At 42.7% G+C, this 25,174-nt stretch overlaps 1 protein-coding gene and 1 long non-coding RNA gene across 3 annotated transcripts in view; both read right to left on the reverse strand.

Annotated features, from left to right (window-relative positions):
- Nucleotides 1-7: 7 nt before the first annotated feature.
- The window catches only part of LOC124055508, an 83,331-nt gene continuing 58,164 nt past the window's right edge, over nucleotides 8-25,174 (reverse strand). The window contains exons 3-7 of one of the 2 annotated variants that reach the window (XR_006842678.1): nucleotides 11,527-11,596; nucleotides 11,296-11,338; nucleotides 9,841-9,953; nucleotides 2,912-3,070; nucleotides 8-89 (exon numbers count right to left, since the gene is read on the reverse strand). This is a non-coding gene — a long non-coding RNA (uncharacterized LOC124055508). The remainder of the gene's footprint in view (nucleotides 90-2,911; nucleotides 3,071-9,840; nucleotides 9,954-11,295; nucleotides 11,339-11,526; nucleotides 11,597-25,174) is intronic. The other variant, XR_006842679.1, reaches the window with a different exon arrangement.
- Nucleotides 19,346-22,083, reverse strand: sox1b (SRY-box transcription factor 1b). Its single transcript, XM_046382369.1, has one exon. The coding sequence runs from the start codon at nucleotides 21,196-21,198 to the stop codon at nucleotides 20,125-20,127; it is 1,074 nt and encodes a 357-aa protein (XP_046238325.1). The 5' UTR covers nucleotides 21,199-22,083; the 3' UTR covers nucleotides 19,346-20,124.

Genomic DNA, 25,174 nt, shown 5'->3' on the forward strand with positions numbered 1-25,174 from the left:
TCTGCTGCCGCCTCCTCCTCCTCCTCTCCCAGCAGACATCTGATAGGAGTTGAAAGTTGCCTCTTTGATTCGGCATTCACTCAAGTTCTCTGTCAAAGACACACACACACACACACACACACAGAGGCTGTAAGATAAGGTTAAGGGTCATCCTCAGACCTTCACATTGTCTTGTTTTTGGCATCAGTCCAGTGATAATAGCTGCATGCATGATACATGGAAAACACAGTTAGGTTGTGGTTACAAGTACACACAGCTACGCAGTAACTTTCTCTGATCCCTTACCCTGATTTTGAAAAGTATAAGAAATCCGAACACTGCAGCAACCAGCTGCTGATGTGCTTGAGAGGCCCCACGTTGTGCAATAGCGAAAAACACACTTCAGACGATTTCTTTCCACGGAATCCTGACACCTGAACGACAAAGTAAGTGCAGCATCTTTTAAACATTAGGACAAACAGACATTAGGTGGAGTAGCTTTTATTGAGTGATTTGACTAATTGGATCATCATTTTGTTTAATTAACATTAACGAATAAAAATATTACCTTCACATAATTAAGAAAACATAACAGAAGCAGATGGTAAATGCAGACTAACAGACTTCTTGTGTGTGTATGGTGGTTTCCCTCAATGGTAGTTAAAGGATTAGCGGTGTCCATGTGTTCCCATGGTTTCTATGCCGTCCCCCCACCCCCCCAAAAGCCATCTCACTCACACACACACTTGGTAGTTTTATCAGCACATCGACTTCTAGTCAACCTGAGCTGCTTGAAGTCAGAGCTTAGTAGTGTCACTGGTTGATTCCACACAGGGACACACACGCGCACACACACACACACACACACACACAGATCCCCAAGAGACTAAACCCGATCCCTGGCTCTACTGGCTCGTCAATCGCCTGTGGGATTGGCTTACGGATAATTGACAGTTGTTGGAGCAGGTCCCAGTGGCAGGTAAAGAACGCTGGAAGAGCCCGACAGGTGAGAGCTTGAGAGTGTGTGTGTGTGTGGGGATAAGTGAGGTCTGGGTACAGTGCAGAGCCGTGTTATCTGATAACAAGCAATCTTAGAGGTTAAGAGTGTTTTTGTGAACGAATGGGAAGTGCTCTTTAATCTATGCTATGGACATTTTGTCTTCAGAGCGTCTGAGGTGTTGACCAAAAGCACCTTTTCCAAGTAAATCTTTTCAGAAACAACCTACAGCATGTTTAAAGGCACAGTTCAACATTTTGGAAAAAAAGAGGTTTATTTCATTATTTGATCTTATTGAAAAATACTTTGTTGTCATTATATTAGAAGACTCTCGTGCCAGCTAAAAAATACCCATTTTTTATTAATTACACCCAATGAGCAGCTTTTGAATGGCGTGTCAGGACAACATCCAGCCCCTTTGATACAACCGTGGTGCCGTGCAGCTGAGTTTTACCTCCATACAAGCTCCAGCGCAGCCATAAACTGATGAAGCAATTAGCCATTCGGCAGAAAATTGATTTTTAAAAACACCAAACATTCTCTCCGGTACGTGAAGTAATCAAATGGGATGATTTGCTGCTTTGGGTTTTGGGGCTGGTCTGACAAAAAGACAAAAAAGCTGTTGCCATGGACGGTGTGAATATTCTCTATTAGATGTTTTTAGTAAACAGTCCTAAGAGCAGTGGTTAAATTATTTATATCTACTGTGAGCCTTATTTAACCTCCTTGGTTGCATGTGTTTTAGGTCATACTTGTCATCTGGATTTCATGGCTACGAATGCATTTGGCATCTCAAAATAAAAGCCTCAACTTCATCTGCAGTATGAGAGCTCTCAAAGTCATCAGAATGTATAGTTCACCAACTTTTAAATAAATGATACATTATACGGTTGTTGAAGCACATCAAGTACTTTCAAGGCCATCGATTCCCTTTCACAAATGTTCTTATTTTATTCTTATGAAATCCACAATCGTTCAAGGATTTTCAGATGCCATAGGAATAGCGCTAACAATTTAAAGAGGTGACCTGCAGTTCATCCTTATTGACCAGGCCTTTTTTTTATGATCACAATTTATAGAAATGTTATACAGAATCTTTAATGCTTAGTTTCTGAGGTTAATGCAAAACTTCCAAATGTTAACTTTACTTCTTAAAAGTTTTTTCTTTTTCTTAGCATTCTCTTGTATTTTCTTTCTTTTTCTCTCAGTTTACCCTGACCGCTCATTCTTGCTTTGACCTATGGCGGATATAGACAGGGGCAGGCCTCCTCTGAGAAAATGAAGCATCTTAAAACGACTGCATCTGCGAAAGATGAACGGGCTAAATGTGGGCAGGGCCAGTCTGCAAAACATTCGATACACTCTGAGTGCGTCAGTAACCATCGTTCAGTCACTAAGACTTACTTACATGTGCATTTGAAATGGAAGACAGCGGTGGTCACCTTGTATCGGATTTCATGAAACGTTTAACGTGTCGAGAGACGTGATGACAATAAAGAAAAACAACCTTTACAGAGAAAACACTGTCGACTCCCTACAAAGTGCTTGTGAAATAGAACTTTGTCTAGAACCAATTCTGCTGTTATTTTTGCGGTGTTTTTTGGTGGGCAGGTTGTTACGGTGAAAACGAAAACGCAGCCACAAGTCAGCTGATTAGGTTTTAGGTAGTTACTTCAGTTTGAGAAAACTTGAAAACTTCCAAATGTGGAAACATAAGTGTAAGAGAGAAAGAGCCGATGGTGTCACCAAAGTAGTGAAGGACAAAAGCTTAGGCTGAAAAACAACAGTGTCAAGTTAAATATCTAACACAAAAGATGGTGTTGCTGAACTGTTTTTCATTGTGTCTAATGACAACGACAATAAAGAATCTAATCTAACATATTTTTCACTCTGAGAGAGGATGTAAAAAAGAAGTTTGAACCTCTGTTCCTTCACCTTGAAAGCAGCCAGTAGAGGTGGATTTGGTCATCTTGATGCCTCCTGGGTGTGTCGCCTCGGAGGTATTCGAGCTATGACCAACTGGAAGAGGACAGAACTAGAAGATGCTGGAGGGATTATATATCCCATCTGGCCTTATATCGCTTCTGGATTCCCCTGAAACAGATCGTGAATGTGGTTGTTAAAAACAATAAGTTACACAGTGGAGTTAGTATCTAAACTATATAGACAAAAGTACTGGGGCACCTGACCATCACACCAACAGGGACTTTAATGACATCTCATTCTAAATACATAGACAGCTTTGCACTCTAACAGCTTCCACTCTTCTGTGAAGGCTTTCCACAACATGTTGGATTGTTTCTGTGGGACTTTGTGGACGTTCATGCAGTAGAGTAGAGCAGGTCAGACACTGATGTTGGACCAAAAGGCCTGGCTTACAATCTCTGTTCCAGTTGGATGGGGTTGAGGTCAGGACTCTGTGTGGGCCAGTCAAGTTCTTCCACACCAAACCATGTCTTTATGACGCTTGCCACAAAGTTGGAAGCATAGCATTGTCCAAAATATCTTGGTATGCTGAAGCATTAAGATTTCCCTTCACTGGAAGTGAGGGGCCGAGCCCAAACCCTGAACAACAGCCCCATACCACACCTAAATTCAATGTAATATAATAAAGGTGTGTCCCAGTACTTTTGTCTGTATAGTGTATTTTCATTTCTCTCCCTATACAATTCTCAGCACACAGCAGTACAGTGCAGTAAAAACATAAACGAGTACAAAGATTGAGCGTAAAAAAGGTGCAAACTTCATATGTGGCTGTCGGATAAAAGCAAGAGACACCACAAAGCAAGACTCGTCCGGGTAGCCATTTTCTTCACCGACTAACGTGACTTACAATTCACAGAAGTCACATAAACATTCTTTGTGACTGTACAGTGGGTGCTACAATATTGAAGAAGTCTGTGATGGTATAAGCATAGAGAAACATTTTCTGCCACTATATGGAACCTACACAGTCTGTCTTCTCCCCAATGGTCCCCCCGTCTCTTTTCATTCATCTCCACCTAATCTTCCTTCTTTTGCTCTTGTCCATCTCCCTCCATCTCCCTCTTGTCCTCCCTCAGTGACAGTAAACAGCCCTCCTGCTGCGTGTCTGCTATTACAGCCTCTATCTTGATTCCCCTCTTTCTTCCATTTTTTTTTTTTTTTTTTTTTTTTTAAATCCCCATTTCTCTCTAACTATCAGTCGCTCAGCCTAAAAGCTAAAGGCCCTCTTCAGACACTGGCTAAAAAGATACAAGAGGTCCAGAACAATCAAGGGGCCTAAAGAGGAAAGGGACGACGAGGTCAGGATGATGAAGGGGGACGACGACAGCAGTGATGATGATGATGATGATGAGGGTGATGATAAAGGTGCTGGTGATCACGACGAAGGCAGAGGTGATAACGGGAGAAAGAAACCTCTGATGATGATGTTTAACATGACAAATACAGCAATAATATGGCGATGACAATATAGTTGTGTGCAGAATTTTTTCGCCAAAGACCAAAAGGTAGGAGGAGTCTAACATTTCACATGAGCATGTTTATATTCTTGACAGAATAAACAACTACTGCAACCTCTTTGTGGGAAAAAAAACCAAAAAAACAAAAAAACAAAAAGGGAAGTTAGCAAAACTCGAGAAAACTGTAGCAGATTTTGTGCCAGTTTGTACAGTGATTGTTACTGTCCAGACTGACTAGTGTCAAAAGGTGTTTTTGGTTGACCCAAAACTGGCGACGGAAAATAGCAAATTACAAATAGCAATTAAGTCCTTTGGGAAGTAGCACACTTCAAATCTGAATTGGTCTTCTGTGCAACTGCTCACCTTGGGTTATGGGTTCCACATCAAATTCTATGTCCTAGTAAATGATTGATGGTCAACATTTCCTGTTAATTTGCTCCCACTGGGGTTTTTACTGGTATTGGAACTGACATTTTTGAACGTATGCAAAGATAACCTGAGCTGGATGAACCTCTTGTGCTTTTCCCACTGCAGCAGCGTGCTGGGCTAAACTGTACTGTGAAAGCACATATTGTTTCTGTTTCAGTCACAGCACTAATCTTCAGCACATTTTCCAGGAGAGAAGGAAGATATAACTTCTGACAAACATGAAGTATATTGGATACTTGAAATGGTACTTTCAATAGAAGCCCAATCTAGCTTTGAAATAATTCGCACATAAACAGCAACACTTTTCAAAGCTGAATCGTTGCATAGCAGGCATAAAAGTTTAAATTAAGCCAACCTACCTTCCGATAATGAACCTTGCAAACAGCCTAAAATAGTGCGGGGGAATTTATCTAAAACTAGCCTTTGTAAAAGGTTGCACAATAAGTGTGTTCACATCAAAAAGACTGACAGATATCAGAAATTTGTTCATCTACTTCTATGAGATCCCAACTGTTGATCAGTTTTGATCAACACGCTGCCCAACAGCCAACAGCTGTGATCAGCTACTGATTACAACTGAGATCAGAGATACATCAGAGACACAAGGAGATGGGTGAGGCGGATGGAGTCTGACACCACAGCTCGGGTCTGCACTCCAGGCTTGAGAAGCACTTTTAGGGAGGCATTTAACTGCTATTTGCCACATATGTTAATTAACAACATTTCCTCAATATGTTACAAGAAAATAGAACTGATATAACCACGTTCCCATTATAAATGTAACTGTGTATGCATATTTGAATTCATTTAAGCCAACTTCCGTACAAACTCAAGCTGAAAACACAAAAACAGAAAAGATTACCTACTGCTCATGATGCACTTATTTCAAAATAAGACATGTTTACAGTGGTGCTGATGTATGTTTTTTTTTTTTACACTGTGTGGACTTGTTCCTCATTTGAAGACTCATTATTTATTTGATTTCTTCACCTCAGACCCGGTGTGTCTGTGTGTGAGTTTATGTGCATATCGGTGTGTCCACCACCAATGCGAAATGTGTGACACTTGTCCTTAGTAGGGGAAAAGAAAAAAAAAAAAAAGTCAAGACTCTGCAAGGGAAAAATTATTCTTAATTCTCCTCATCTCGCGCTCTGTGGGGCTGTGAGAAATCCTGCAGGGCTCATGTACGCACACGCATGCATGCACACACACACACATACACACAACACGCCAGGTCAAAGTCCCGAAGCTTCTGTGGCAACTTGGAGGGCCAGAATAATGACTTCCATAATGTCTCCCTACAGTGAAGGAGAGGAGAGAGAGAGAGTTAGTGAGGAAGAAAGTGAGAGAGAGACAGCACTTTCCTTCCCTTGGCTGCAGGAGTCCTATTGTTGCTCGCCCTGCGGGAGCTTTTAGTCCTCAACTCCAACTCATCAGCTGTCCAGCCATGTGGGGTGGGTGGCTGAGAGGGTGCGGGAGATGGGGTGGCGGGGGGGGGGCAAACGATACAGTAAAATGCCCTGGCCGTGGAGGGCTCGGATGTTTTTTTTTTTATAGAGGGAGGGGAGCTTTGTGTGCGCCGAGAGGTCAAAGCTACAGTCGATCGGCCTCCCTCCCTCGTTCTCCCTTTCTTTTCATTGCTTTTTTTTTTTCCTTCTTCTCTCCCCATCGGCGAGATTGATCTATTTTTCAGCTCTCTCGCCGCTGCATGTTTACAGCGGTTCAATATGTGATTTTTAATATCATAAGGCACCTGCCAACTGAGCATTATTTTGGAAAGATACAAACGCATCTATTTAAGATGCTGGAAATGACATTATATGAGCATTTTTTTTTTTTTGCTGTTTTTTTTGCCTCTGATGTAATGTAGAGGAAGGTGAAGGATTTCTTTATATCAAGTTTGAAGAACAAGGCCAACACACAGTGTTGTCAGAAGTTGTGAGTCTGCACACACAGTCATATTGCAGAGACTCAATTCCCTTTCTATAGATTTGAGACATTGGGTTTTTTTATGGTAGGGTAAAATGATCCTATGAAATGGTCCTATGAAAAGACCAATCCCAAATACGCATGAGGAGGTTATCGAGTTCCAGGTTCGAATCCCGGTCTGGGCCCTTCTATGTGGAGTTTGCATGTTCTCCCTGTGCCTGCGTGGGTTTTCTCCGGGTACTCCGGCTTCCTCCCACAATACCAAAAACATGCACATTAGGTTGACTGGCTACTCTGCATTGCCCCCTAGGTGTGAGTGTGAGAGTGTGTGGTTGTCTGTCTTTGTGTGTTGGCCCTGCAATTGACTGGCGACCAGTCCAGGATGTACCCCGCCTTTCGCCCTTTCGGGATTGGCTCCAGCTCCCCCGCGACCCTGACGGATAAGCGGTATAGAAAATGGATGGATGGATGACTCAAAATGAGCTACAGTGTGTGCTGATGGTAATGAAGGAACATGTCAACCAATGCAGCGTTGTGGCTCATTAGCATGTTTAACCTCTCAGGGTGAGAGTTGGGGTTGGGTAAGTATTTAGCTAAAGAGTCAGGGGTTAAACAAGTTTGTGTGTGTGTGTGTGTGTGTGTGTGTGTGTGCACCTGATTAGATGATTATTTCTAGATGAGATAAGTGGGTGAAATAGAGACTCTGTTGACTGTTGTTCAGGCAATGAACGAACACACACACACACACACGCATGCACACACACATGCAATGCCATGCCAGATTGCATTACCTGTCCCTTTTCATAGACGCATAATGAGATCATGGAAACCCTAAACGGATGGATGGATGGATGGAAGGAAGGAGAAAGAAAGACAGTGACATAGTGAGAGAGAAGAACAATTCAGAACAATTCTGAAAGGTTTTATGAACATTTATATTCTTGAATCCAAAGGAAAAAAAGTTATTTGCTTCGAAGGTAAGAAAGGATTTAATCTCTAAAAATGTTTCCATTGATTTTGACTTCACTTCTTCGTGAAAGTTTTTATATAGAATGCTTATATTTCTATTCTATTTATCCTTCGATTCATATGCATTATAAAAAGAGAGAGAGGGAGAGAGAGAGGGAGAGAGAAAGTGAGTGATGTGTAAACAGAAATAAACAGAGAGATGGAGATAAACTGAGAGGGAAATCTGGCTGCCTGACAGCTCGGTTCACTGTGACAATTTGTCCAAACAGAGGAGGCTCGGGTTGCAGTGGAGGGCCAGGTAACAGGAGATCTAACAGACCACACCTAAGCAGCAGGTATTAGCCTTATCCCCCCCATGCTTCAACCTGCAAACGCGCCAAATGCACGGACTCTAAAAGTGAAGCAAAACGTAGAGAAATGAACCGACCTCATCTGTGCCCGTCAGAAAATAATTCAAAATAAAACATCATACTTAATATTTCTGAGGACATTTCTGCAAGTCCTTATGTACCAAATTACAAAAGCAGTACTTTTCTTTTAAAAAAAGATGGAAATGCACTTGGCTGATGAATAAGGACCTCAGCTCGGTTGAGCTTCATTAGACAGCGGGTGAAAAGTGGTTTTGGGACTTTTAAAGATCTTGAATGTATTAAGCTGCGTCATGGGGGGGGGGGTTGACTGGTTTTCGCATGTCAGGCACAAGTTCATCTAGCATAAGTAAGTCAATATTAGCTGTAAGTTCATCCAGCTGTAAGTTCATCCAGAGGAGGAAAACTTTATTTTGATCCTTAAGACAACTATTCACAAGGCTATTGAAGCTCACTTGTGTTTGGGTTGCATGAAGCAACCAGTTGCAGTTTACTCTATGATTGTGGCAGACTACAAAGCTTCAAATATGGATATCGTTGCAGAGAATCTACAAAAATGTCAAGTGTTTCCAAAGGACATTATGTTTTTTGGGGTCTTCTAAGAGGACTAAGTCTGGAGTCTGGAGTCTGGAGTCTGTACTGCCACTCAATCTGGAGGCCTTGCTGGAAGAAAAAAAAAAAAAAAAAATCCTACGACTCAGCGCCGCCCACAGCGTATGATTGGCTGGCCATCCCTACAAACATCACCCCCAAAAATAAACCAGGATCTTGAAGATTAACAGTTTCATCTGCCTGCCGTGTCTTTAATCTTCGGTGTCGTGTGAACCGGGGATGCCAAACCTGCCAGACTGCTGTGATGTTTGAAAATCCTTCGGAGCGGCGAAGAGGAGACAAGGTGGCTTCCTGGACACATTTCTACAGCTGCCTCCACGCTTCATTATGCAGCTTATTCTCATCATATTGCCCCTCGGTTAACAGGCTGATGCAACAGTCAGCAAGCTCACTCCTCTTCCTTCTTTCTTCCTACTCTTTCCTCTCTTCCTCCTCCGTTCCCTCCTTCTCTCGCCTCCCCCTCCCTCGTCGTCTTGTGTCGTCTCACCCTCCGTCGCTACTTGCCTTCATCCCCACTCCTCTCTCTCTCTCCGTCATTCCCCCATCCCTCTCTCTTTGTCTCTTCCTTTCTCCCCTTCAAATCAATTCCTTGCTCCGTTTTCTATTATTCCCTCCTCTTTCCTTTCATTTTTACAGTCTTTTCATTGTTTCCTGTCATCTCATTTCCCCCTCCTACTCTACTTTGTCCGGCCTCTTCTTCTTTCTTCTTCCTCCCTTACTTTCTTCTTTCCAGTCTTTCCGTCATCACTCTCTCCTCCCTCCATTTCCCCTTTTCTTCCTTTAATTCTTCCTCACTATCTCTCTGTGTCTCTCCATCCTTTTTTTTTTCTGTTATGGAATGTGTGACGAGCCTCCAGCTAATCCCATCCCTAAAGCACCTTAGCAACGCTCGCTAAGGGAATTTGGAGGAAGCTAAAAAAAAAAAAAAAGAGAAACAACACACACACACGCACACACACAAACATATATACATACATATACACATAGACATGCACAAAGCCCAGCGAACAGCCCCCTATTGGCAGCAAGTGGATTCAGGGATGCACTAATACATCTTCAAATGTGCTTTTTAAAGCGTTTGCAAAGGCTCTGTCGTCGGGCGATAACTCCCCACCGGTTAAAGGATGGATGCTCCCGTTGTGTTTCAGCACAGCTCCAGCCTCCCTCTGTTTTTCTCATCCCTCGCCATCGCTCCCTCCTTCTCCTCGCCGTCGACCAAGTTGTCTACTTCAAAAAAAAAAAAAAAAAAAAAAGAAAAGAAAAAGTTCGTGTCACAACAATGGCCACATTGTGTAAAGTTTCCTCCAGGGGATGTTTGACACGAGCATCGAGCCTGGTTTCACCTGCTTCCTTCTGTTCTGGAAGTCTTTTTCATTAAACTGACACATTTAAACTGTGATCCTTTCTAAACACACACACACACACACACACACACACACACACAGCTGACCTCTGAGGGTTCCATTCATATTGGCTTTAGAAAACTTACAACTGCGAATATTTTTGTGCTCCTATTCACTGTTTTTCAGTTGAAACATTTCCATGAAAAAAAAAAAGAAGTTAAAACTGCACTCAATATTTTTTAATACTTTATCACTGAATACTGCCCTACAGGTCATTTAAGCTCATTCTATTGTATGCTATCTGCCCAACAGTTAGAGAGTATCTGGTGAACATAGTGGAACATTTAGCTATGGACACAGAAGTTAATAGAAACCAAAACAAAGCAGAAAGAATTTTGTATCTTGTTCATCACATCAACTGTATAAGGTCATTTGGTGTCAATAAATTAATATTACTTTAAAGGATACGTTTGAGACTGAACACAGTGGCGCCGCTTAAAAGACATAAGCAGGTTTCTCATCAACCTTGTGCACTCATTTAAAGGTACCCTGTGGGTTTTGTCATGTTGCCATTAATTTTTTTTCCTGACCACAAACTACCGCTGAGGTTTGCCGAAAACGCTTATTTCGTTTCCCTCAAGCGGAACAGCGTGAAACCAGAAGGAGAACACAACGCTCTGTAGCGCTCCTAGTGGTCAAAAACTCTACATGGTCCCTCTAAGACGCTCTGCTAATGTACTTGCCTGTATACTTCAATCAATAAGGAGTAAATCAGGGCTGAATCACACCTTTTCCACCAGCACGGTTACTGTTTTGAGAACTTGTGGGATTTTGCACAATGTAAATATAACGTAACACGGTGAACCTGCGGCAGGGTTTCTTCATTGTTAATTCACCGCGAGTGGAAATGCTTTGTTAGATTCTCCTCAAAGCTGTTGTCTGACCCCGCTGCAGACCTTATGCCGTACCATCACTCGGCCCGTCGCGGCTATGTGGATATGAAAACTATGATTTGAGTTTTAAGAGGGAAGTGAGACAAAGAAAAAAAATAATGAAAGAGAAATTTTAATTGTCAGATAAGCTTGACAGACCATACAGGAATAGACTCATTTATTTGTACGCTTTACCTGCTCTTATTTCTTCTTCTTCTTCTTCAGCGCCGTGGGGCACAAGAACATATCCCAGCATGCACTGCACAAAACCCACCTATCACCTGCTATGATTACCTTCTGAATTTAGCCTTGTGCACTTTCAGGTGCGTTCAACTTCCTGCAAAGAAACCAGGTTAGAAAAGTAAAAATATGTTCCATTCAAATTCGGTTTAATCACAGTAAAAAGATTAAGCTATATAGGTGATAAGATTAGGATGAGTGCGTGTGCACGGCTGTGCATGTGTGTGCATGTGTGTGTGTGTGTGTGTGTCATATTCCAAGGCTATAATGAGAATCTGTAAATACCCTCAGACTGAATCCCTCTCCATGTTTAATCTGAGTCCACAACTACTGGCTGCCAACACAGATCATCCTCCTGTACACACACACACACACACACACACACACACACACACACACACACACAGGACACATTCAATATGCAACATCCGCAAGTGACACAGAAACAGGAAAGCATGTATAGATCAAACCACATATTCCAACAGTTTGCACTTATTCAGACACACACACACACACACACACACACACTCTAGAAGGCCTATGGAAGTGGATCAGAGAGGTGGGTGTGTGTAGGAATCTTCAGCCAGGCTATCGCTAACAAGCATGCTCCTCTCTCTCTCTCTCCTTTATACAGCAAATCCCTCTACTCCACGTCGGAGATTAGCATATTGTTTTACCCAAACACACACACACGTGCACACAGACACACACACACACACATCCTTCGCTACACAAATTCTTAAAGCTGCATGGCCCGTTTGAAAAGCTGGAGTCAGTGTGGTCACTGGTGGATAGTATTTCCTCAGAAAACAATGAATTAAAACCTCATGATGCCTCTTATAACAGCAAACTGGACGCTGATAAAACGTAATAAAACACGACTTTTAAATCGAAACGTGTGTGTACAGGATAATTAAGTTTGTATTCTTTTTTTTTTTTCTTTTTTGTCCGATCTGATTCAGAAGAGAAAACCAAAGTCAGGTCGGTGAAGGTTCTCAGTCATCCAGGTCATGGTCTGTGTAGTAAATTCTTAGGGCATCTGGACTTGTTAGGGTTCGCGCAATGCACCTTACTAAGCCGAATCCACCCTCCCATCTGGAGGTCCCACCCTCAGTGCACAGGACCCAAGGGATCACGGGATCAGCGTTCATACTGTATGCACAGGCTTTCCACAGGTTATATCTCTGTGGATTAAGTAGCAAATAAATACAAAGTTCATTTCCTGTGTTAGAGACTCAGGAAACTAGAGCCGCGGGGCAAATTCGATTCTCTTTGCCCACTCGTTCCTTGCTTGTTTCACTCATTCAAAATCACTAATGTGGATTTCAAAAGAAGGTTTTCTCTAAATGCTAAACGTCGAGATGTCAGAGGTGCGTTCAACACAAGTTCAAAGGCTGTGATTTGTAACTTTTTGTAGATTTAACCGAGAATATGCCTGCATTTGCTGTTTAATACCCAGATCTTGGAAATATAAACTCTCTCCCTCTCACACAAACACACACACACACACGCAGGTCACCCCATGTCAAACACCACTAAATAATTACGGCACCTTTGCTGATGATTGGCACTAATTGACCAGTGTTTTTTTGGCGGCCAGACTGCTGGGAGGTTGGACAGACTTGAACCAGATCTCACCTGCAATCTGCAAATGACAGAGTTCCCCTCCACAGAGGTGAAAGGGAGAGAGCAGTTCGTTGGCCTCTGGGCTGGCAGGAGACCTTTTAACTCCAGTGATTACCTGAGCCCGAGCTACTGTTGTAATCATGTTAGTATTTCCTGTTCTCCATTTCTGCCCCCCACCCCTCCACCTTCTCCCTCTCTTTGTTTCTTTCTTCTCCAAAGTGCCTCAACCTTTCCACCAGGAAAAGAACCGTGTGGCGTTTGAGGTGATTGTGCTTTTTTTTTTGCTCCTGCATTTCTAATTGTTGTAAAGCCAGAAACACCGAAGCTTTCCTCATGTACCATTGTTCGCGTGTTTTCGGGTTTTCAGAACGTTTTTCCTATCATTTAACATTTCCGTCTAAATTCAGTATTTCTAAATGTTGATATTTTCTTTGAAAGCAGACACAAATAGGTTTAAAGTGTTAGTATTTTCCTGTCAGGAGTTTTTAATCAGAACATTGACTGTCCTGAGATATTAAAATGCTTTATTATGCTGGATGTTGTATTGTCAAGTTAGGTCAAGGACTTTTTTTTTATTTCTTGAAGGCCTTAAAAAAAAGGGAAGAACAATACAAACTGCAGTTGTTGAAGTAAGTTCTAAGGGAATCCATTCTGAGAGATCCCAGAGAACGCGCAGTAGTAAAATTATCCTCTGGGGGTATTGCAACTTGTTCATTTCAGGACCCTGGTCAGTTCCGGTCCTCACGCTGTGTTTCGAGTGGAGCTGACTACACTGGCGAAACATCTCAACTCTCAGCACTCAGAATGGAAATCAAAGTGTTTATTTAGTAACCTGCCGACAATCAGAGGAACCTGTGAGCAGAACCTCTAAAAGCAAAAAACCTCTCAGTTCTTGTAGGTTCCTGGTGTTTGTTGCAGCGTATGCGACCCTTCGTCACAAGTTGATTTTTTTTTTTTTTTTTGATCTGCAGTATCCAGTCATTTACAAGATAAAACGCAAAGGTGTAAGAGAACATTATTGGTCTCCTTCACCATCCTATTTGTGACCGCTCCGCCTGCCCAAGCTCATCACGGTTATTTAGTCAGACAGTGAGGGAAATAAATGTTAGTATTTCCAATGCAGCTATATACATGTGATTAAGACCAAAGGTGTTGGAATGTTCTAATCAATCAGCAACCGACAGAACATTTTTGGAAGGAAATGAAGATTGAGAATCATTTGTGGCCCTCAGTCAGGAATCTTCAAGAGCCAAAGTGCCCACCTGAACACTATCAGAGATTACTTTCTTACAGGAAGCGACTTGAAGCTGCCATTGCAAACATGGGCTTCTCCAAAGAGTATTAAAGAAATTCATTTTAGAAGATTCAATACTTTTTTTTTTCTGTGACACTGTATTTTATAGCGCATGACTTCTTTCATGGATTGGAATGTTACAATTTCCTTATCTGTGTGGGTTTATTGAGCTAATACAATGTGTGCTATGCACTGTCTGTCCAATGAAAAAAAAAAAGTTGATATGTTGAGTACTTACTCCTCCACCGTCAGTGAATGTACTTGGTGTCTTCTTTCTTTCTGATGAGGACACAAGTTATTAGTAACCAAGGAGACCAATAACCCATTATTTAGTAAAAAGTAAAAGCAAAAATCTGTGAGTCAAAATTTTGAATTTTGATGAAATGTATTACTGGAGTATTGTCCTTGACCAGTTTTGAGGTACTTGTACTTTTACTTGAATATTTCAATTATCTCCTACTTTATACCTCTTTCCCACTACATTTTGGGGGCAAATATTGATTTTTTTTTTACTCGATTACATATATTTAACAACAGAGTCAGAGTATTCAAAGTTGATTGGCCGTTACTAGTGACGTGTAACCAATTGGATTGTGCTGTGGGCAGGATACTGAGTTAGACCACGCAGAGGTGACCACAGACAGAGAGAGGATGTGGCTTCAGAATAGCTCAATTTTAAATTTAATTATTTTAATCAGCAATCACATGCACAAAAAAAACTGATACTGATGATCTGAAAACCTAAATTCTCAAAATCTATATTTAACACACAGCCTTGAAATAAACCACAAAGTGTCTTCCTCGTGGCTCCCAGCGGCCCCCCCAGTCACTGAGTTGTCCTTGTTACTGGTGGGCTGCCTGAGCAGACGGTGTGTGATGATTATAGGCCCCCGGGGAGATCCAGGGGGCACTCCCTAATTGATTGTCATGAAAGGCCCTAATTGAATTGAGCAGCATGGTGGAACAACACGCCATGCAGTCCATTTGATGCCTGGAGGCTGTGCACACGGTATGAAGTTTTTACATAAGATTTAAATGAGTTCATTAAGTTTTTTCTTTGTTTGTTTTTTCTTTTCTTTTTTGACATCAGCGTCGACCGAAGCAGGACTGAGTCATCTTATACGATTGTCAGAGGAAAACTGAAAGATCACCGCTTATGTCGCAGTCATTTTGTTCTGCAGTAGAATGAAAATATTGTACTTGTGTGTTTGTTTTCTCCCTCTGAACTGCAAGCATACATTCTCCTCCCTTGGCCTTGAGCCCGATTTGTTCACGTTAAGCTGAAGAACGAGCTTGTTAACAAGCTGCAAAACACTGAAAAAGGTACAAAATAAGTTTTAATGAAAACACAGAGCTGCACATTGTTGTACAGAAAACTGAGGTCATGTCTTTTTTTATATATATATTTAAAGGTTTGAACAACATGGGTAGAGTGAACAAACAGTCCTCTGTGTAAGTATTGTTTTACAGTAGTTTTACAGTAAATGGGTTTCTATAATGCTAAGTAACAGTAAGTTCAAACTCTGACTCTGTTGAAGTTTGACGGGCTGCTTAAAGAAACCGTGGCCAAGGTTCTTCGTTATTTTTTAATCTTATTTAAACTGTTTTGTGTATTGCCTCAGTGATCTTGACTTTAAAAAACTCTTAAACCATATTTCTTTCTTCTTTTTTTAAAAAAAACAAATTTAGCTTTAAACTTTTTGAAAGCAAGACAAAGTGTGAACAACCTCTCATTGGTGGGTTTTTATTTATTTATTTATTTATTTGTTTGTTTTCTTCTCCCCCTCATTTTAAACGTATGAAACCAAAATGTGAGAGTGTGGCTGACGCGGAGAGAGAAAAAGGAGAAAATGAGGCAGACTTTTCACTTCTCTGCGGCGGAGTGATGGGAGAGAGGCTCCCTCAGCACCGATAGGTCTGCTTTTGGAGAGGGGAGGGGAGGGGAGGGGAGGAGGGGGCCCTCGGATTAAGAGGCTGAAAAATGGTTAAAACGTGTCAACGTGTAATTGCACGATAAGGCCCCCTCGCGAGGAATCCGTTGGCCCCGTTGCTATTTTCTATGGCGTCCCGGCTAATCTCCTCGCGCCACATTCGGTCTTGTGCAATCGGTCCCCCGTAATCTCCCATGACAGAACCGGGTCCAACGTCGGAGGTGAGGGTTTTTATAGGAGGAGAGGGAGGGAAATATGTGGAGGCGTGATAAACTGGTGCCGATTAGCCTCGTTTAGGACACCGGGAGCACGCGGGATGGCTGGATAGAGGGGCGAAGGGGTTGGGGGGGGTGCATGCCAGTCTATGTTGGAGTTGGAAAGTGCCACAGCAGTGGTGTCCAAGCATGTGCCAAGCAGAACACGAGGACGGGATGAAAAGCTGCAGACACATGGCTATGGATGCCCCCCCCCCCCCCCCAGCCATCCCCCGACCCCACTCACGAACCCCACCCCAACACCCAACACCCTGGGCCTCAGTGATGGGAGCATCCTGAGTGGACCAGACCCATCAAACATCCCATCCCATCAACATTTGACTGTTGCCTTCAAAGAGCTGCACATGTTTTGTTTTATTCTTACCTGAACCTGACTGAGGACAAACATGAAGCCGTGATTATCATATCAGTAAAGTGACTCGCCCAGTCATGGATTTGATGTTTGGAGGAAAATGTCGACGCATCTTAAAAGGTTAAGTGAATTCGTGCTCCTCATTTCTACAGTAATAGTTGCGCAAAAAATCCACCCAAGCTTCATCACACCGAGCAAAAACTTTTCCATCTTGTAAGAGTTCTAATAAATGCGCCCCCCCCCACCCCCCCCCCCCCCACCCCACATTCACATTCTTTCTTTTCTCACTCTGTCTGGCTTTACCTTTTAAATTCCCTTAAATCTGTCAAGGAATTCAAGGGTACGAGCATCTTTTTTGGACACACAGATAACTTGCAGCAAAACAAATATTACCTGGTCAGTTAATGCATCATGAAGTCTGAACAACAGGTCTTTTACAGGCTTTGAATCTCGCCTTAAATTTCCTCCACGGGGATCAGAGGTGTTGTGATATGCCCCGTAATAATTTTAAAATGACAGATTCATATCGTGTTAACAACAGGCATGTATTAATATAAGATGTCAGGCCTTGTGGAGCTGTTGTTTAGAAGTTCTTCTGGTTGCTTTTTCAATATTTATTAAGTGTAATTATTCTTTTTGTACTCTTCTGTACAGTTACGGTTACAGCACCTTCCTACACTCGTAATTTGAGAGTAATTCATTTGCCAAAAAAATCATTTAAAAACAATGACAAAACAAGAATTCACATTTATTCATTTTTGCCCAGTCGTGTGTAAATGCAAATAAAGTGTCTCATGTCTGCCACAAATCAGAAAAAAATGTACGTGTTATTCCTTTAAAATGACCCTATCTTCATATTTATACAGCTTTGTCAGACTTTATTTCATTTTATGTCATATTTTTATGTACTTGTCAAGCTTGGTATAAGCAAATGTCTTTTTTTTGTTTGTTTTTTTCTTGGCCAAAGAAACTTAAAAGCTGATCTGATCTTAAGGTTAACCACATTAGGGAACATCCAGGATTAATAAATCCCTTCAGTTTAAACACCTGATCTCCATGGAAACAGCTTCATCACGTATTATTTGCATCCATGTTGCCCTCTTGTTTTTAAGTCGTCCACAAATGGGAATTAGTCTGGGGGGGTTGGGGTTGTTTGATGGGCTTTTTTTTGGGGGGGTGACCCCCGGGCTGCCCCTGCTTACATCAGGACTAATCCCCATTCTCCTCTAACACAAAAACCTCCTCTTGTCGCCTTCTCCCTCCTCCTCCTCCTCGCTCTCCACTCATTCATCCCTCCCTCTCTGACGCCTCCCCGCAATTGGGGCTGAGGGAATGGGGTTAAGATTTGAGCACCTGTGTGGGACCCAGGTGTGTGTGTGTGTGGGGGGGGGCATTGCAGTGGGCAAGGATGAGTCGTTCATCACTGACGGGGCGGATGCTCTCGTTGTCAGATTTGCTCAAGATCTAGATTACTGAGGTCTCGACCCTGAGGCGGGTTTCAACCAAAAAAAAATAAATAAAAAAAAAAGAAGGAAAGAAACTTTGCTTTGCTCGGCCTGTGAGTGCAATATTTCAGCACATGAAAGTGGCATCTGTGCTTGGATTAGAGGATGAGGTGTCAGAAAGGCCTTCTCATCCTGAAGAGGGGATGCAGGGGTCTCTAAAGTAAAGGTTAGCTCATTGGGAAAGACATGCAGCTTTTGGAAAATGTCTTACACCTGCAAGACTGAACATTTTACACCCTGCGATCGCCATGGTTTGCATGTATTTTGTTGCCTTGGCACATAATGAATAAGTCCTTGAACTAAACATGGGACTCCCTTGCAATGTGGCCCCATTCGAAATGACAGAAGAATGTAAAAGTAGGACATTATGAGGCTGAGATTTTGTAGAGGGAAAAATCCTCAGCCAACAAGTGTTTTAAGTGCAACCTTTGGGTTACAGGCTGCCGTAAACCCAACACAGCTCTCGGAAGATGAATATTGCGGGTATGGAAAAGCACAATTATGGAAATCCTAAGGCAGAATAGGCAAATTTAAAAGAAATTTAAATCAGAAAAAAACCTGTAGGGTTGTATAGTCTTTTTTTGTTTTCCCACAAGGCTCATAGACCTTTGCACCACCTCAGTATGATACATCACATATGATGTCCAATGGGAATTTAAAGAGACAAAAAACAAGATTTATGCCAGTTTAAAAAAAAAAAACGCTGACAAAAATTGATTTTTACTCTATCTGGGAAAAAAAAAAAATCAATTCGCTTTTCATAATGAAAAGCAAAACATGATCAAGTCTCTATTATCCTCACTTTTAAGAGAAATAATCAATTAAGAGCCAGGCTGGTAAATAACACAACATTTTCAAAGGCTTCACTGAGTAACACTGCCTCTGATGTTATTATTATTTTTTTAATTTGCATTTTGAGCAGATTTTTTTTTTTACAGTTTAGACTTTATTAAAACGTTGCTCACCGCAGTATTTTTAAATAAGTGGAATAATATTAATTAAAAAAAACCCCAAATAATGTATTTACAGTTTACATGAGCATGTTTTAATCTCTTGCAAAAAATAAAATTAAATTAAAAAAAAACAACAAATAAAAACACCCCACAAAACAGATCTAACACTTTCTCCAAGAGAGAAGGATTTCTTGGAAAATTTATTTCAACTCAGCGCAAAATCGTCCTCGTCCTCAACCCGAAAACACGAGGCTTGGTGTTTCGTAAATTACTGTATACAATTGCATAAAAGCGTTTTCAGTAGGCCTATTTATTCACAATTTACAATTTTACAACAACAAAAAAAACAAAAAAAACAAATTCAAATTACACCGACTGACTCACATGTTTACAAGCATTAAAACTGGAAATCAATTTAAATTGCAGCCTAAGAAACTTTTTTTTTCTTTTTTTTTCCCCCCTTAAAACACATCTTCCACACCGCCCTCCGTATATTATACGCCCCCCCCCCACCACCACCACCACCTTTTTAAACAGCTTTTCAGGATGCCTCAAACACACAGCTGGTGCCTTTAATTCCACAGAAAAGTCGGGGAGGAGAAAAAAATATATAAATAAATAATAAGAAAAAAAAAATAACCTTCAAAAATGCACCAGCCTTCACGGATTATAATATAAATCGTGTCAAAACTTGGCATGCTCTGTTCCAGAGAGCAAAAGTAAATCGGATGCGCTTTCCTTTTAGCTCGGACAGACAGAAATCCATCACTGAAAAGAAAATAAAATCAACAATAATAATAATAATAATAAAAAAGTTTGTTCAAAGTGATTGCATTTTTTTTTTATGGCTATAACCGCCTATAATTTACAATTCAGCAGCCTGCGCCCACATCTAAGTTTTTAAATATTTGGTTGTGGTTTGTAGTGCTTATAGTACATTTAGAGATTTAAATATGAGTCAGAGGAACCGTCCCGTTTACCGGAGTGGAGCCGCTGCTCTGGTAGTGCTGCGGGTGGAGCACATGCAGTCTGCTGTGAACGCTGGAGTCTCCCGCCGCCTCGCCGCTCGGCAGATACATGCTGATCATGTCCCGCAGGTCCCCCGTGGGGCACGGCGGCGGGGCGCGCGCGGTGGAAACCGGGGGGCTCACGCTAGGCTCAGATTTCACGAGGGACCCCAGAGTCCCTCCGATCGCCCCTGACACCGGGGACACACCGGAGCTTTGGTGCTGGTGAGTGTAGCCGGTGATCCCGCCGTAGCCCGGCGGAGAGGCGCTCATGTAGCTCTGAGAGTTTGAGATGGGGCTGTAAGATAAGGCACTCATGTCGTACCTGTGCACCGGCTGCGGGTTGTGAGGGTGGTGATGTGGGTGATGGTGTGGGTGGTGCGGGTGAGCTCCCGTGCCCGGGTGTTGCGTGTAAGCCAACTGCGCCTCTTGCATCATTGCGTGAGCCGCCGCCGCTGCAGCCGCCACTTGGCCCGAATACGTGCCGTTTGCCCAGCCGTTCACGTGCGTGGCGTAGCCCGCATTTGCCCCTGCGTGGCCTCCTCCGGGACTTTCCAATCGCTGCCCGCCGCCCATCCCTACACCCGCAGAGGAGCCGAGGAGCCCGCCGGCTAGCGAATATTTGTCCTTCTTCAGCAGCGTCTTGGTCTTCCTCCGCGGCCGGTACTTGTAGTCCGGGTGTTCCTTCATGTGCATGGCCCGGAGCCGCTTCGCCTCATCGATGAACGGCCTCTTCTCCGCCTCGGTCATCACCTTCCACTCAGCGCCCAGCCGCTTGCTGATCTCCGAGTTGTGCATCTTGGGGTTCTCCTGTGCCATTTTCCTCCGCTGGCCCCGGGACCAGACCATGAAGGCGTTCATGGGTCTCTTGATCCTGTCCTGGGGGATTTTGCCGCCGGCCCCCCCACCGCCGCCGCCGCCGCCTCCTCCTCCCGCGTGTCCCCCCGGGTTGGATGGGTTGGTCTGGGGCACCACGGGGGAATGTAAGTCCGTTTCCATCATGATGCTGTACATTCACCTCGTCTTGGTAGGACAACACTTCTCAGTCAAACACACAGAAACATTCAGGCTGGCCCGCGCGCAGCTAAACCTCCGAGGAAGGGAGAGATAAAGAGTGAAAGAAGCGGAGTGAGAGATGAAAAAGGTGCTGTAGTCTCAGGATGAAATCCACTCAGAGGTAAATTTGCTCCGCACTTCCCCTTTCTGCCTTTAATTCCCCCCCTGTCATCCGCGAGCGCCGTGAAGAACAGAAAGCGCTTGTTTGAGCTTACTTTGGTTGAAGCCGGACTGGGAAAAGTTACCGGAGCGTGCCTGGGCCGCGCGCTTTGACAGCAGCTAAATGAGCGCGAGACGGCCAATGGAGAGGCTCGAGCGGAGACGTGATTTGCATGCAGGGGCTCGAGGTTCTGGTGACGTCGGAGCGCGAGACCTAAAAATGACTCCCTCTGTCATCTGTTTTGTGTGTGCTGCTAAAAAAACACAACATGTAATCAGTTTATTTCCCATAATTCTGTTTTAGCCAGGCTACACGAGAGTCTGATATTTTCACATCACTCTTATTTTCTATTTATTTTCTATTCTTAAATGTTTTAAACTGCTGCGGCAAATAAAACTTAAAATGATAATGAATTTTTTTTTCCCCCTTGCAGCAACGGAAAACAGTTAAAACGAGAAAAAATTTACAGAAAATCATAATGACCACTTATGATAGCCAAAATAACCCATTAGAGCCTTAATAAACATATCATCGTCACCACCACGAAAGCAATAACTACAAAAAAGTACCAAACTGAGTAAACAATATTTGAATTTTAAAACAGGCTGTAAAACAGTCAGCATTTGGGGCTAATTTAGGAGTTAATGACTTAAAATACCGAAGTAGGCTGTTAAATTCATTAGCATGGGATATGACTGTCTTAAAGAATTAGATAACAAATGAAATTAGATATTCCAATAAGTTGTGAGATTTTGAGATTTAATGATACGGACACATTACGACCTATGATAACAATAAAAAGGCTTTATGTTGTTTAAATTTCTCCTTTTTCTCTCTCTCTCTCTCTCTAACTAAGGGCGACACAGTCTCCCATTCAGAGCCACAGGTGCTTTTCTGTTGTGCCAGTTGCTAGGAAACAGGTGACTGACGCCCGGAGCACGTGCCATTCAAAGCGGCCCTTTTGTTTGTTTCACCAAAGCTGTGTGGAGAGCACGAGAGAGAAAGAGGGAGAGATTTAACCCCCCCCCAACACACACACACACACACACACACAAAATGCCCTGTAATCCTTTCAGTTCGAAACATCAGAGCTTTATTTATTATTATTATTATTTTAACACTCGCCATTTTTAATAAACTAAACGTAAAGTATGACGCGGCCACCATAAAGCTACTGCAGGCCCCGCGGCTACAGGCCCGGGATAGCTTCAATAGTGTTGTTCTTACAGTAAACATAAAGGACTATTCTGCCAAGATTCCTAAAAGATTACAATTTATTTAAGTCTGTCACGATCTGTAAAGAGACTGCCGTTTTAAAACAATGCCTTTTTGAATTCAATGTGTTAACAAACTGTTAAAAAAATCTATTTCTACTAACCACTACTCCCAATAATGACGATGATAATAATAATACACATAAACCATGTTTTACAGGGGCGGCAAATAACAATTCTGTTCTTTATTAAAAGCTGTGGGGAAAAGTACAGGCAAATTACAATCTCTCAGAGCTGAGCTAAGGGTGACAGATTGAACTTGTTTTGTCCAAAACAGCAAGACATTCAGTTTAATGAATACATGACAAAGAAACACATGAAATCCCAATCAACCTTTGGCATTATATGATTCAAATGCATCATCACAATAGTTGCCTTTTTATTTTGTCGCAAAGGTATTCATTTCATTGAAATTTCCTCTGTTTTGGCACTACGAAGCTTCCAGAAGAAAGAAGGAAAAAAAGGATGTGACAGATAAATATTTCATTTAACGTTGCAGTTTGTCGTTTGGTATTCCAGTCCTCCTCCTCCTCCTGCTCGCTGGCTTCCCGTCATGTGGAGGATCTTTTCAGCCCTCTGGTATTATGCTCCCAAGTGGCATCTGTCAGGTGCTGCCCGCCTCTCAGCGAAGCTTGTAAACTACATTGGCAGGCTGGCATGGCTGGATTTTCCTCTCGCTCCCCTTGTACCAGTTGGCTAAAGTGCTGTTAAGTGGCTTGTGTGATCTGTTTTGCGCACACTGTGACAGTCCCATCTCTTTCTGTCCATGCAGCACCGAAACGTGGACACACACGAGCGCGTTGTATCTCAGAAGATCCAACAGAGTGGAAACCCAATCAATGAATTGACAGCAATATTTCCCATTGACCAAATAATGATATCTTGCAACCACACTTTGCTTTATTTCCATTCTAAGGCTTACTAAGTTAACTCTCCTATAGAGGACGAAACTCAAGTTTCACTTTATGACGCTGTCTCTAAGGTGTCCAAGAGTCGATGTGTGTGTGTGTGTGTGAAAGTGGACAGAAGAGTCAAGCCAGGTAAGGTAGGTTAAGGTAGGCTCCAAAATGAGCTGGAGGAATAAGGACCACACTGACCGAACAGACCAAAGCAGGTACGTCTAGAAGCTACAGTGTCCAGGATGTTCGCTCGTTGGATGAGCTGAGGCGCTCGTCTGTGAGTTAGCATTCCGCTGTTTTCCAAACCGTTTTTCTACGTGTGTCGCAAAACAGGCTTTTCAGGCTCGGCTCAGGCGGAAACGACGAGGCAAAACGCAACAGAAACAGACTTAGCAGCACAATCAGAATATCTGCACTGTGGTTTACGCTTTTTGTTTTTCACCGTCTGAGGCTTGCCTAATGATGTCATCTCGTCGCGCCCTCTTCTTCTGCAGTGGCTTGACCGCGTCCGACTGGAGGATCAGGGATCAAGTTATCAGACCTTCCTCTCAGTGCTTAAACATATGGATACTAAACTTCAGGAGAAACTCACCTGAGGCAGGCCAATAAACTGACATTAATTAATATCTGAGTTAAATGCTGTGGAAACTGAGTCATGATAAATTTGGGTTATTTGGGGGTTGGTTTGTCATTTTTACTATTTTCACACATTTTTTGTTTTTAGATAGAGGGAAATTAAATGCTAGATGCTTCACCCTCCCTTAAAATGTAAATGTAAAATTACGTCCGAATCCACAAGTTAAAGCCCAAAAGCGAGCGTAGGCTAACTGGAAATACCCAGAGTGTACAGTACCGGCCATTGTTTGGAACAGGACAGCCTGTGGACCAATGGGACGGTGCTGGAAACACCACCTGCACCTCTGGGTCACTTTGCTCTGCACTCAGGAGAGACGACATGCTCATATACGGAGCTTTTAAAGGGTTCATTTGGCTTGGAACATTAAATGATTAGAAGCTCTGAGAACTTCAGAAACGCACGACATTGCGATCAAACTAATCGAGGCGATTATCGGTACGTATAATCCCGCACACAGTATCACCGCGTTCTTTCTCTCAGCACACACCCCTGGACAGAGCAGAGGATCAAAGAGTGTCAGGAGGTTCAGCAGTGAGGATGTTCTTCAAATTTTCACCATGCTTTTAGGCCCTGAAATCTCTAAGCCAACAGGCCACAAATGAACACACACACACACACACACACACACACAGGCCTAATAGAATCAAAGGCATTTCTCCTGTGCAGCAGCCGACCCAGTGGGTTTGTTTAAGGCTCTCTGTCACAGCAAGCTGTCAGCTCTACTGCAGCTCAGCCTTACTGACACACACACACACACACACACACACACACACACACACACCAGCATGCATACAGTTCATATATACACCAGCAAGTTATGACATATGTCATGTTCAGCCTTCTAGACTGGATACAATTGCAGTAGCTGATGATGAAAGAGTAATTATTGTGATGCTAGTAGTAAGTATTGACATTGAAAGTTTTTTTTTTCCTATTGTAAAGGAAAATGTTTCAGCCGGTAACC

Source organism: Scatophagus argus, chromosome 24 (assembly GCF_020382885.2).
Source record: "Scatophagus argus isolate fScaArg1 chromosome 24, fScaArg1.pri, whole genome shotgun sequence".
In the NCBI taxonomy this organism is placed as follows: Eukaryota; Metazoa; Chordata; class Actinopteri; family Scatophagidae; genus Scatophagus; species Scatophagus argus.